General features: G+C 38.1%; 1 protein-coding gene across 1 annotated transcript in view; it reads left to right on the forward strand.

The window, feature by feature from the left end:
* Positions 1–13042, forward strand: part of ANO10 (anoctamin 10) — a 220132-nt gene that overhangs the window by 58161 nt on the left and 148929 nt on the right. The window contains exon 11 of the mRNA XM_052636788.1: positions 953–1081. Coding sequence (XP_052492748.1) covers positions 953–1081 — 129 coding nt within the window. The remainder of the gene's footprint in view (positions 1–952; positions 1082–13042) is intronic.

The following is a 13042-nucleotide window of genomic DNA, read 5'->3' on the forward strand; positions in this document are numbered from 1 at the left end:
TGAGCTTCAGTCATGTTTTGCTTCTATATTTCTAGTGGTAATTGCATTTCTTAGAATTAGTAAGTTCTGAAGTAGTGATCACCAAGTGCTGGGCACACAAAAAAGAAAGAACAGTGGTCACAACGTTTCCCCAGTCCACACTCAGTAATGTGTACTGGTCTCCTCGTGGGACCCTGGATCACAGAGGTCTTAGTAGGTCTCAGTGGGGCCTGGTATCTGTGTTTTTCTAAAGTTCTACAGGTGATTTGGTAAATGCCACTAGAAAGGAATCATTGTAACTGGTGCCTTGGGTATGGCTGAACCAGATGTGATGTGTGGTCTGTTAAGTAGGACAGTTTTACAAAATGAATTCTATTTAAAGTCATCTTTGTTTTTGAATGTAAAACATTCCCTCTGATTGCACTACTTTAGTTTCCCTTCAGATATGCATAGAGTCAAGTAACTTTAATAGTGTATTTTTCTTGGATGTGTTCCAAATTCAGGTCCCTGGCCGCCTCCAGTTGGAAAGATAGAACATATTGTTTGGGATATTCAAGCCTAAAGTATCTGGAATACTTTCTAACAGTATGTCTTTTTTGACCTAAATAAAATCATGGCATTATAGAGAAAAGTTTTGCATGTTGTTGAAATGTTTAGAACTAAGGAAAGACTTTTTCTTTGACTTTAAACAATATGAAAAAGAAGGAGGAAACACGGACACACAGTCATTGTGGTTTTTGGGCTTCCCAGGTGGTAAAGAATCTGCCTGCCAATGCAGGAGGCGTGGGTTTGATCCCTGGGCCAGGAAGATCCCCTGGAGAAGGGAATGGCAACCGTCTTCAGTATTCTTGCCAGGAAAATTTCCATAGGCAGAGAAACCTGGCGTGCTGCAGTCGACGGGGTCTCAAAGCATCGGACACAACTGAGCACACACGCAATTGTGATTTTTCATTTCACATTTTTTTTCTTTCAGTTGGCTTTTGAAACAATGAGTGTTATATCTGTGGTCACCAACTGTGCTCTGATTGGAATGTCACCACAAGTGAATGCACTCTTCTCAGAGTCAAAAACAGACCTCATTTTGATCGTAGTAGCCGTGGAGGTAAGTGAACATTTAAGTCTATTTTAAATAGTCTCTACGTCAGATGCCTGTGTTTTTCTAAGGAAGTGGTGTCTCTGCCTGTCACTGATGGGCAGTTCAGTGACTTGCACTAACTAGTTAGAAGGCAAAGCAGTTCAGGTAATGGGAACACATGAGGATCCAGGCTGTGCATTCCTGGTTGTTGTCTACGTACAAAATAGTCACCATGGTACAGACAGGACTGTTATTGTTCCATCCATTGTGCTGGTGTGTCTAGTGCTGAGGAGATAAATCCTATTTGAAACAGATTTCTGTGGACTTAATATTTTGGTTTTTTTTTTTAGTCAGTTTTAGGGAATCTGTAACTTCTACTTTCTTGAGCAAATAAATCCTAAGAAATACTTTTTGATCATGACTTGTTTAAAGTCTCATTTGCAGCAGGTACGGGATTCATCGTAAAACACTCTAAAACTCCAAGATGTAAAGAATAGGAAGACTCACAGTATCACATACAAAGTATAAGTTGGCTGTCTGTGTATTTCTTTGATATTTAACTTGTTTATCATATTTCTGAATACAGATTACTGTACATCTTGAAAATGAAACTCTAATCAATAACAAATCGAAGAATTTGCAGGAATTTTCTTGTTGTGATTATAGTTGTCAAGGATACTGTGATCTTTCATTTTTAGACACTAAAAAAAATAGAATCGTAGTAAAAGTTTGTCAAAGCAGAACTTAGTAGGGTCGCAGAGCGGTGATTCAGGACTTAGGGCTAACCCTAAGAAATGAAATTATGAGCTTGTACGTTTCTGGGAGTAGAAGAAAGAGATTCTGCTTTGTTCTGTTGGCTCTTTTAGCATGTTTGATAGGAATCTGTGTTCATGATAGAAGTTGTGTGTAGAGTATGCATTTCGGAGAAGGATTTTAGACAGCAGCAAGTAGGAAGAGAAAGAGAATGTTTTGCAGATAAAAGTAAGCCTGTTGTGAATTTTGTTGGCTGAACAGGATTTTGGAGAGCTATTTGCAAGGTGACTTACCACCTGTGGCAGTGAAAGAACAAGACAGAGGTCCCTCAGACGGGATGGCCAAACGACCAGGCTCACAGTGCATCTTCTTGATTTAAGACACGGCCCTTAACTCTGCAGATCTTGGAGGTTGTCTTTGTCAGCACGTCTGGAGCTCATTAGGTGCTTTCAGCTTTGGGGCTGGCTTTCACTTAAAAATCATGAGATTCACAAGGAACTGACCAGAATACCAGGTAGTTAATTTGCCTTAAGGAGACTTTTCCAATGCTTATAACAGTCCATGTTCAAGTAGAAGTGGAGCTGGTTATTAGATGGTTTTTTAGTGAATTTAGTGGCAGAGAAAGAGGAGTGTAATAGTCTTAAGAGATGCAGAAAACCTAAAAGTCATTCCCTCCCTTTGTCTGAGCCGAGTCACAGTGTCCCGCATCAGCTTCTAAGCAGTGATGGATGATTTCAGCACTTCCCACTTCTTGATTTTGCCGTCACTTTTTCTAGACTCCTGGCTGGCCCAGTCTTCCTATGTATTCCCGTTCATTAGGCCAGTGTTTTCTTTTGTATCCGTGATCTCTTAATCAGATAGCAGGAACTGATCTCTTAATCAGTTTTAACAGGAACTTTGTTGTTGTCCTGAGGTTCTAACCCTTATGCCTCCTCTTACCATTTTAGTCTCTTCCTGTAGTATTCAAGCAACTATTTCACTGTCGTTATCTAAGTTGGTTCTTTAGAGTACAACAGAAATAAAAGCCTTGATTAAAAACTCTTGTGAGGGAAAACCTTGTTTTCTATAGGAAACTTATTATTCTTTAATTGTGACTTTAATTTTTACTTTGTTACATTTTTAAGGCTTTTATTTTGAAGTAATTATAATTCAAAGGAAGCTGGAAAGATAGTACAGAGGGCCCATGCACCCTTCACCCAGTTCGTCCCAATGGTTACAACTTACATAACTGTAACATGATTTCAAAACGGAGGCCTTGACACTGGTATAGTGTGTGTGTGTGGTTGTCATTTTATAACATGTATTGATTCATTAAACCCCTGCAGTCAAGATATGTGCATTTCCGTCATCACAAAGGTTTCCCTCCTCCTACCCCCTTATAGTCACACTGGTATTCTGGTCCCTCAGCTCACCTCTGTGAGCATCAGTGGTCATGAATCTCTTCTCCATCTCCATAATTTTCTCATTTTGAGAATGTTATAACATAACATTATATGTTATAACATTATATGTTATGTTATATGAATGGCAACTTATAGTCTGTAAACTTTTCTTTGGTAACTTGTTATTAGTAAATTGTGTCTCCCCCAAAAGTCTGTTGAATTCCTGACCCCCAGCACCTCAGACCTGTGACCTTATTTGGAAATGGAGTTGCTGCAGCTCTAAGTAGTTCCAGTGCGGTCGTATTGGAGTAGAGGAGACCCTTATCCAGTATGACCATTGTCCTGACAAGAAGAGAAGAGACACAGAAACCCAGGGGAGGGTGCTCTGTGATGAGGGAGACAGAGATGGAAGTGCTTTAGCTCCAGGCCACAGAACCCCAAGGACTGCCGTCAACCGCCAGAACCCAGGCAGCACCAAGGGAGGAGTCTGCCATCCAGGTTTCAGAGGGAGCAGGGCCCCTGAAGCCATGACTTCAGACTCCTAGTCTCCAGACTGTGAGACAATACATTTCTGTTGTTCAAACCACCCGGTTCCTGATACTTTGTCGTGGCAGGCCTGGAAAACTGTGTTGTAACCTTTCTGTTTGGAGAACTTCCTTTAACCAGTGCTAGCACCAAATTCTCTTAGCTTTTCTTTATCTGATCACTTTTTCCCCCCTCTTTGATTCCTGAAGGATAGTTTCATAAGGTATGGAATTCATGGATTACAATTCTTTTCTTTCAGCACTTGAAAAATATTCTGGCACTTCCTTCTCCAAGGTTTAGGTGAGGAATCTGTTTTCATTCAGACTGATGGTAGCTACTGTTGCACTTTTCCTCTGGTTGCTTTCCAAGTTTTTTCTTTACTTTTAGTTTCCCCAAATTGAGTTATAATGGGTCTTGGTGTGGATTGATTGATTTGTTTGGGGTTTACTTCATTTCTTAGATCTTTAGGCTTATTCTTTCACCAAATTTGGGAAAATTTCAGACCTTGTTTCTTCAGATACTCTCTCTTCATTCTTTTCTCCATCTGGGATTCTGATGATCTGAATGTTGTTTGTTTGTTTGTTTTTTGTATTTTCCTACAGATTGCTAAGGTTATGTTCAGCTTCTTCTTTTCATATTCCTCAAGTTCACTGATTCTTCCCTATGTCATTTCCACTATACTATTGACCCCATCCACTGAGTTTTTTAAAGTTTCTGTGATTACATTTTTCAGTTCTAAAAGTTCCATTTAGTTCTGTGTTGTAATTGTAACATCTGAGTTTTGTTCGTTTTGCTGAGATTTTCCGTTTTTCTATTTGTTCCAAGAGGATTTGTACTTGATTGTTGAAACTTTTTTTTACAATGACTTATATTCACTCAGGCTGCTCTAACGAAGTTCTGTAAACTGGCTGGCCTAAATAAGACATGTATTTCTCACAGCTTTGAAGTCTGGAAGTCCACAATCAAGGTGCTGGCAGATTTTGTGCTTGTAAGGGCCTTCTTGGCTTGTTGAGAGCTGCCTTCTTACTCTCTGGTGTCTTTTTCTTTTTTTTTTTTTAAGGTCACTAATCCCATCATGGGGTTGCACCTTCAGGACCTCATCTCAACCCTCCTGTGCACCACTGGCTTCATGAGAACAGAATGATGTCTGCTTTTCTATCTCAGAAAATAGGCTACTCCCTAGATGAGTGACTAAAACACTATAGGGATCCAGTTCAGTGTTTAGATGACTGTTGAATTAATGGAGTTTTTAAAAGGAAGCTGGGAATTTCATTGTTTATTTAAAAAGGGAAAATGGGTATTTTGGGATAAATTTATTTTCAGTATTAGTTATATATCTATATTTGTTAATGAATAACATTTTCTGAGTCCTGCCTGTATAACACATAAGGATGGCCAGTGCTCATCCTTTTCACTCCTAAATTAAATTGCACTCGGTACTGAGCGTGGCTTCCCAGGTGGCACTAGTGGTAAAGAACCTGCCTGCCAATGCAGGAGATGTAAGAGATGTGGGTTCGATCGGGAAGATCCCCTGGAGGAGGAAGTGGCAACCCACTCCAGTATTCTTGCCTGGGAAATCCCATGGACAGAGGAGCCTGGTGGGCTACAGTCCACAGGATCACAAACAGTTGGACACATCTGAGCAGCTAACTCTGCTCTATGTATATTTCACTGAATCTGGTGCTAAGAGAAGACTAAGCCATCTTTTTATTTTTGTCTTCAGGGATTCTGCTCCTTCTGTTTTGTCTTTTTTCATTGAAATATAGTTGATTTACAGTGTTGTGAAGAATTCTGCTTCTTAATGTAGTCAAGAAGAAATGGATATCTAAAACCACTCTGTACACACCCACAGATATCTTTAGTTTAGTACATTTACCAGAGATGCAGCTGGGCAGGAGAAGGACATGCTAAGTAAATGGTCTGTGGGGCAGAAACCCATGAATTTCATTCAAAGACAGCAGACCCTTTCCTGTCTATATCTTTTTCCTGTGGTGAGCTCTTGGGGCCTCTGTAGCCTGTTTTGAAAAGTCTTGGATGTCACTTCATTCTGATTTGCCAGAGCAGTTTGAAAAGCACCTTCCTCCATGCTGGTGGAGACATCTGACTCAGAATTCTGACCCTATTTTAATCTACTCTGAGGATGTCAGTTAGGTGTTCCTGATGACCTGAAGCATAGGAGACAAAAGCACAGCCATGGGCTCATTTAGAGTCAGTCACGACATAGAAGAAAGGTATTTAAAATTAATCCACATAGGCCAGAATGCCAGCAGTGTCTTAGGCTGTTCTGTTCCTTCTTCGTTTACACCTCTAAATAAGAAATATTTCCTTTGGTTGCCAAGGCTAACTTCCTATGAGAGAATGATTGTGTTTGGTGTGTGCTTGTTTTGATGAGGATATAACTGTAATGTTACCAATATTTACTAATGTGGAGATCATTACGAATGTGGCAATCACCCAGAATAAGTCAAAGGGCCAGGAGGTATGAGGAGGTTGTAATAGATAAGTGTGTACTGCTCTTTCACTTTCTTTCTTTCTTTTTCTTTTATTGTAGTAAAGCATAAATAACACAAATTTACCATTTTAACCTCTTCTAAATTTTTAGTTGTATTAATAAACACATTATGTGAAATTTACCTTCTTAACCATTTTTAAGTGTATAGTTCTGTAGCATGAAGTACCTTGATTTTTTTAAGCAATCATCACCACCGTCCGTCTCCAGAAGTTTTTCACCTTCCCCAACTGAAGTGCTGTACCCATTAAATGCCAACTCCACATTCTACCCCCCTCTAGCCTGTAGTAACCTCTAGAAACCTGATGTAGGTGGAATCATACAGTATTTATCCTCTGACTTATTTATCTTAGCATAATGTCTTCAAGGTTCATTTATGTTATGAATTTCATTTCTTTTTAAGATTGAAAATGCTATTTATGTATACCTGTATATCACATTTTATTTATCTCTTGATCCATCAATGGACAGACACACTGCCACTTCCACCTTTTGTCTGTTGTGAATAATGCTGCTACAAACATGGGCGTTCCGGTGTCTGTTTGAGTTCTGTGCTTTCACTTCTTGTATGTATATAGCCAGAGAGTTGCTGCTGGATTGCATGGTGATTCTAGGCTCACTGTTTTGAGGACCCTCCCGTCGTAACCTCTGCTGTACCGTTTGTCATAGCAGCCACATCATGTATATCCCACTAGCAATGCACAGGGGTCCAGCTTCTTCATATCCGTGACAACACTGATATTTTCTGTTTTTTTGGATAAGTCATCCTAATGGTGTGAGGTAGTTGAGCATCTTTTCATGTGCTTATTGGCCATTTGTCTATCTTTTCCAGGGAAATGTCTATTCAAGTCCTTTGCCCATTTTTTAATTGTGTTGTTGATTTTTCAGTTGTTGTAGGAATCCTTTATATATTCTAGATGTCAATATCCTATTAGATATATGATTTGCAAATACTTTGTCCCATGCTGTGGGTTGCTTTTTCACTTGGTTGATACTATCCTTTGATACACCAAAGTCCAACTTACCTATTTTTTTCCTTTTTTTTGCTTTTGCTTTTGGTGTCACATCCAAGAATTCATTACCAACTCTAATGTCATGATGCTCTCGCCCTATGTTGTCTTCTAGGAGTTTAATAGTTTTAGATATTAAGTCTAGATCTTTGATTTAATTTTTATATAACTAAATTTATATATGAAAAGGGTCCAGATTCATTCTTTTGCATTGGAATATCTAGTTTTCCCACAATCATTTGTTGAAAAGACTGTCTTTTCCCCCAGTGAATGGTCTTGGCACCCTTGTCAAAAATCATTTGACCATATATGTGGGGTTTATTTCTTTGCTCTTTATCCCATTGGTCTGTATATTTGTCTTTTTTCTGTAAGCCACTTTATTGTGGTATGATTGACATACAAAAAGCTGTGCATATTTAATGTATACAATTTGATGAGTTTGGAGACAAATAATAGCTCTCTTTATGCCAGTACCACACTGCTTTGATTACTATAACTTTGAAGTCAGAAAATATGAAACTGCCCAACTTTGTTCTTCTTTTTCAAGATTGTTTTGGCCATTTGGGTGTGCGTTTGCATGCTTTTAGTAACTATAGTTACGTAGTTTCTGATGTTTTAAAACTATTGTTCAAAAGCTGGGTTATATTGGCACAGATTGGCATTGAAATAAGTTCTCCTCTTCTGCCACAGTATTGTATTTGAAGGTTTATTTGTTTTTATTTTATTTACTTTCATATAATTGAGTGGACCTAGCTTTGGTTTCTAAACTGGGAATTTTAGGGAATTCCCTGGCAGTCGAGTGGTTAGGACTCTGTGTTTCACTGATGAGGGTGCAGGTTCAGTTCCTGGTTGGGGATCTAAGATCCCACAAGCTGCATGGAATCCATGTGTGGCCAAAACGTGAAATTTCAAATAATAGAGAATTTTGTGTGTCAGAACAAAATCAAGCTCAGAGAAAGTGTTATAAGTAACCAAAAAAATTGAGTACGTTAGCTAATTTTATTTCAGTGTTGCTGAGACCTGAGCTGAATGCCATCTGGTCTTGTAATGAATCCAAAAAGTGGAAAGTTTACAAATAAATTAGAAAATGTAAGTTTTTGCTTTCTTGTCATATACATTTAAAAAACTGAAATTCTAAATTCAGAATATTATGAAAAGCCCATCAAAAGAATTAATGGATCAAATTAATATTTCTAAGATTTCTCTCTTTGATCGCAAATATGTTTCCAAATTCAAGTCTTAAAATTATATTTTATTTCCTATTTTTCCTATAGTTTAGGTAAAATGTTACTATTGAGTTAAAAATTTAAAAAGATATTTTGTTAGTAGTATATTAAACAACATTGGTGTACTTTTATATATACATTCATGGCCCATGGAAAAGTAGAAATTTCACTAATTTGGAAAAGCTATAATAAATAAGCCATAAGTATATGTAAAGTGGATTCTTATATAATTTTTAACGTCTTCATGGGAAAAGAAATTTAAGACATTTTAAAGGTTTTTTCCCTCCAAATTAAGTAACATTTAAATACATTTATGTGATGAGAATCTGTTAACAAAGAAGACATAGAAAATGCAACAATTTAATATAGTTGATGTTGAGAGTTAGTGTTCTCATATTTAAATTGTGGATTAATTGGTCATTTCAGCATCTTTTCTGGTTCACATTTTCAGATCCAGGAAACTTTAATTTTTATTTAGGTTTTTGACTCTTCAGAGTTTTAAAAAATTATTTATTTATTTGGCTGTACCAGGTCTTAGTTGCAAGGCATGTGGGATCTAGTTCCCTGACAAATGATCAAACACAGGCTGCATTGGGAATGCAGAATCTTAGCCTCTGGACTACCAGGGATGTCTTGGATTAAAAAATCCTGTGTTTCTTTCTTTCTTTTTTTTTTAACTTGATTGAGTGTGCAATGTGAAATTGAATAAAAAACAAAAATAATCTTCATTTTATGTTGGTAGCTATATCGTGTTACAACTTTTGTGTATTTACTGCCATCTAGTGTTGTAAAAAATCATGACATTTTTGTTTGTATAATAGTTGCAGAAATTTATTACCGACTAAGAGAATAGCCAACTAATATATGAAACTATATCATGGAATCATATAAAAATACCATTTTCTAGGTTAAAATAGTCAAATGCTGGGAACTTCATCAAGTTCATCCCACAGGATTAAATTAGTACCTAAATAGTCTCTCTTAAATAATCATCATTATTCTCACTTCTGAGACAAATTTAGCTCACTTTTTATTGAAGGATCACTGTTTTAAATGCAGAGTTATACAAAGATCTCCAATTCCTAAAAGATAGAAATGGCCTAAATTCCTTTAACTATCAAATGTTTGATGATCTTTTACTTTAGTGTTAAATGCGCTCACAGTTTTCTTTTAATTCTAAACTTGGCAAGATGCTTCAAACATATTGAATGCTAACAATTCACCTACTAAATGCTGTTCTTTTTCAATGCTGAAATGAATTAACTTTTCACCTACAAGTTACACTGCATTTCTTTTTTTAAAAAACTTTTTCTTTATATTGGAGTATAGCCAGTTAACAATGTTGTGATAGTTTCAGGTTAGAAATTACGCTGCATTTCTGATGGTTAGGTTCTGGTGACCAGCAAGCCAGTCTGCACCATGCATGTTTAATTGATAGTTTTTAAAAGATCACTTTATTGCAGTTTCTTCTTCTTCTCTCACTTTTTTTTTTTTTAAAGAATGTAAGTTAAGTTGTTTTTTCTTTTTTCTAGTGCAGGCAGGAGGAGAAGGGGGTGACAGAGGATGAGATAGTTGGATAGCATCACTGACTTAGTGGACATGAGTTTGAGCAAACTCTGGGAGATGGTGAAGGACAGGGAAGCCTGGCGTGCTGCAGTCCATGGGACACAACTTGGTGACTAAACAACAGCGAAGAAAACAGAGTTGATTCTCATCTCTTTGTAATGACTAAAGGTGTCTCCCGAGAGTGAACCGAACCTTTAGGATACTTTTATGCTCTGACTCAGGCTTCATTTTCCTCTTAAAAAAAAATAATTAGTTTCGGACTTAAAGAAAACTTGCAAACATAGTACAGTTAATTCCTATGTATCCCTTTATTAGGGTTACTAATTTGCAACATTTTGCCATATGTGTGCTTGCTGTGTCTGTCTCTTGACTGATTTACATCTCTATCTACTGATACACCGAGATATTTCACACTACGGAGGTTCTATTTCTGCACTGCCTTTTAATGCATTGTTGCCCTGGGCCAGTCACCCTGTCTCAAAAGCTCATCTCCTTGACTGCCTGAAGCCAGTGCAGCATCCTCCCCAGGAATGCTCTGAGGAGTAGAGCAAGAAATGAAACGTGTGTATCCCTGATCAGAAGCGTCTGGCATGGAGCAGGTGCTGAACGTAATGCAGGTCTTGTTATCACCTTTACAAGGCAAGATATTGTGCATGTGAAATGCCAGACACAGAGCTGGGCACCTGGTCAAGGCTCAGGGGATATGAACTGCAGTTCTAACCATCTCTGCATTAGCAGAATAAAACTTCTGTTATCTTTATCAGGTCTTAATTGCTGCATGCAGGATCTTCATTCTGTCATGCAGTATCTTTCTTTGCAGCCCTCAGACTTGCTAGTTGAAGCACCCTAGCTCAGTAGTGGGGGCACATGGGCTTAGTTGCTCTGCAACATGTGGGATCTTAGTTCTTCAACCAGAGCTCGAACCTGCGTCCTCTGCATTGCAAGGCAGATTCTTATCCATGGGGCACCAGGGAAGTCCCTAACATCAACTTTTTAATGAAAGACTTTGCTGTACATTTGGAAAATACACTAACAAAAATCCCTGGGCAAAATATTAAAATTATATTATTTATAAGAAAAGGTGAACTGACTTTTCTGTATGGTACAGTGGTTAAAGAACATAGGCTCTGGATTCAAATCCTGACTCCAGTTTGACAAGTTATGTGTCTTTGAATAAATTTGAACAATTCAGTACAATTGTTATGCTGACAAATGAATAAAAGCACTTGGTATGCTTACCACAGTGCTTGGCAAGGTTAAGTATTCATATTTTTTAGTTATTATTGTTGTCTCAGAGGAAAATACCTGTTCCCATAACAATCTTTTCACCTGGATGAAAGGTCTGATTAATTTTTTGGATTTCAGTTTTAAAACTTGCCTAGGAAGGAACCCGCAACCAACTCTTCATCTGATCTCCACTTCCCAGTGTCAGAGCATGTGTTGGGCTCCTAGGAAGGTAAAGGTTTTTGACCTTTGGGTTAGAGTCCTTTGGGATGGAATTAGTGAACTGGGGGTTTTCCTTCTTCCTTTTTCTTCATATAATCTTGGTAATTTTCTGGTCTTTTAATGCACTATCCCCCTCTTCAGTATTGTCAAAATGAAACATTGCTCTGTGTTCTCTTAATAGTGTGGGAATAATTAAAGACAGGTAAATTCTTTCATTGGATATATTAATTATTGTGTGCTTATAATATGGCAGGCATTATCAAGGTGGCTCAAACGGTGAAGAATCTGCCTGCATTGTGGGAGACCTGGGTTTGATCCCTAGGTCGGGAAGATCTCCTGGTGAAGGGAGTGGCTACCCACTCCAGTATTCTTGCCTGGAGAACTCCATGGAGAGAGGAGCCTGGAGGGCTGCAGTCCATGGGATCGCAAAGAGTCGGACACGACTAAGTGACTAACACACACTCACATACTGAGATGTAGTCCTGGCTTTAGAAGTTCTCACAGATAGAATCCTCCAAGAGCTAAATCACAGTGCGGTAAGTAGAAGGCCACTTTCCTAACCTCCCCCTTGTGAACCAGCTCTTCCCATCCCCTCCTGACAGTCCTCCCACTGGCATAGACTCTCCCAGCCTGCTGGTGGGGGTCCATGGGCAGGATGTCCACTCACTGAGTGGAGTACTCACCAAGAGGCATTTAGTTCCCAAGTCTGTTTTTGTGTGGTATTCTCGCAACTGTGATTGGCATAAATTAATTAAATGGAATGAAAACTGATGAAATGTGTGTGCTAAAATAGAGAGAGCCATCATTTTCATGAAAACCTTTGGAAAGACTCCATGAAGACAAATGACTATCAGATTGGATAAAGATGAGTCAATTATAAAAGATTAGGGAAAATCATAAAAATGTGGGCAGCTTCCAGATTCTGTTTTCATACTGCTTCACGAGTATCTTAAAATTTGCACTCTTCTTGAAAGAAAACAAACCTAGGAATCTTTGTCATTGTCTCATGGGTGTTATTTATGCCTAGAAGACCACGACAAACTCTATCACTGGATCCTCCTCAAAGAAAAGGCCTTGGCTCCACATTAAAAGATTTGCAAATAAATGTACATTTAAATGTTTGCTAAAATCTAACATTAATGGTTGGCATTTTTAATAGATCCTTATTTTGACTAACTTTTGTATTAGATGAGCAATTTTGACCTAGGTGAACCGCCTGAAAGAGCTTCTGTCCTTGGGGAATGTGGGATTAGCAGCCTGGCCTTTAAGTTTGTCAGTTAATGGGAAATATTTGTTTTGTTGAAGGACCCAGTGCCCTCCAAATTGAATGTTAGTACATAATCTGTTTAAATATGACTTTGTTGATGTCCAGTGTTTGTAAATTGCTTTGCATTCTTTTAAGATATTAACACTGGTAACCTAACCTATTTCTTACCCTGGCAAGTTTAGGAAAAGGAAGGTCTCACACCTCTGAAAGAGATCAGTTTTTACTCAGAATGGAGCTGCTTTCAGAAGAAGAATTTTGCAAGGGTTAAGAATTAGAAAACTCGACAGTTTCTGTACTCTCTTAA

Source organism: Budorcas taxicolor, chromosome 1, assembly GCF_023091745.1.
Source record: "Budorcas taxicolor isolate Tak-1 chromosome 1, Takin1.1, whole genome shotgun sequence".
Lineage (NCBI taxonomy): Eukaryota > Metazoa > Chordata > Mammalia > Artiodactyla > Bovidae > Budorcas > Budorcas taxicolor.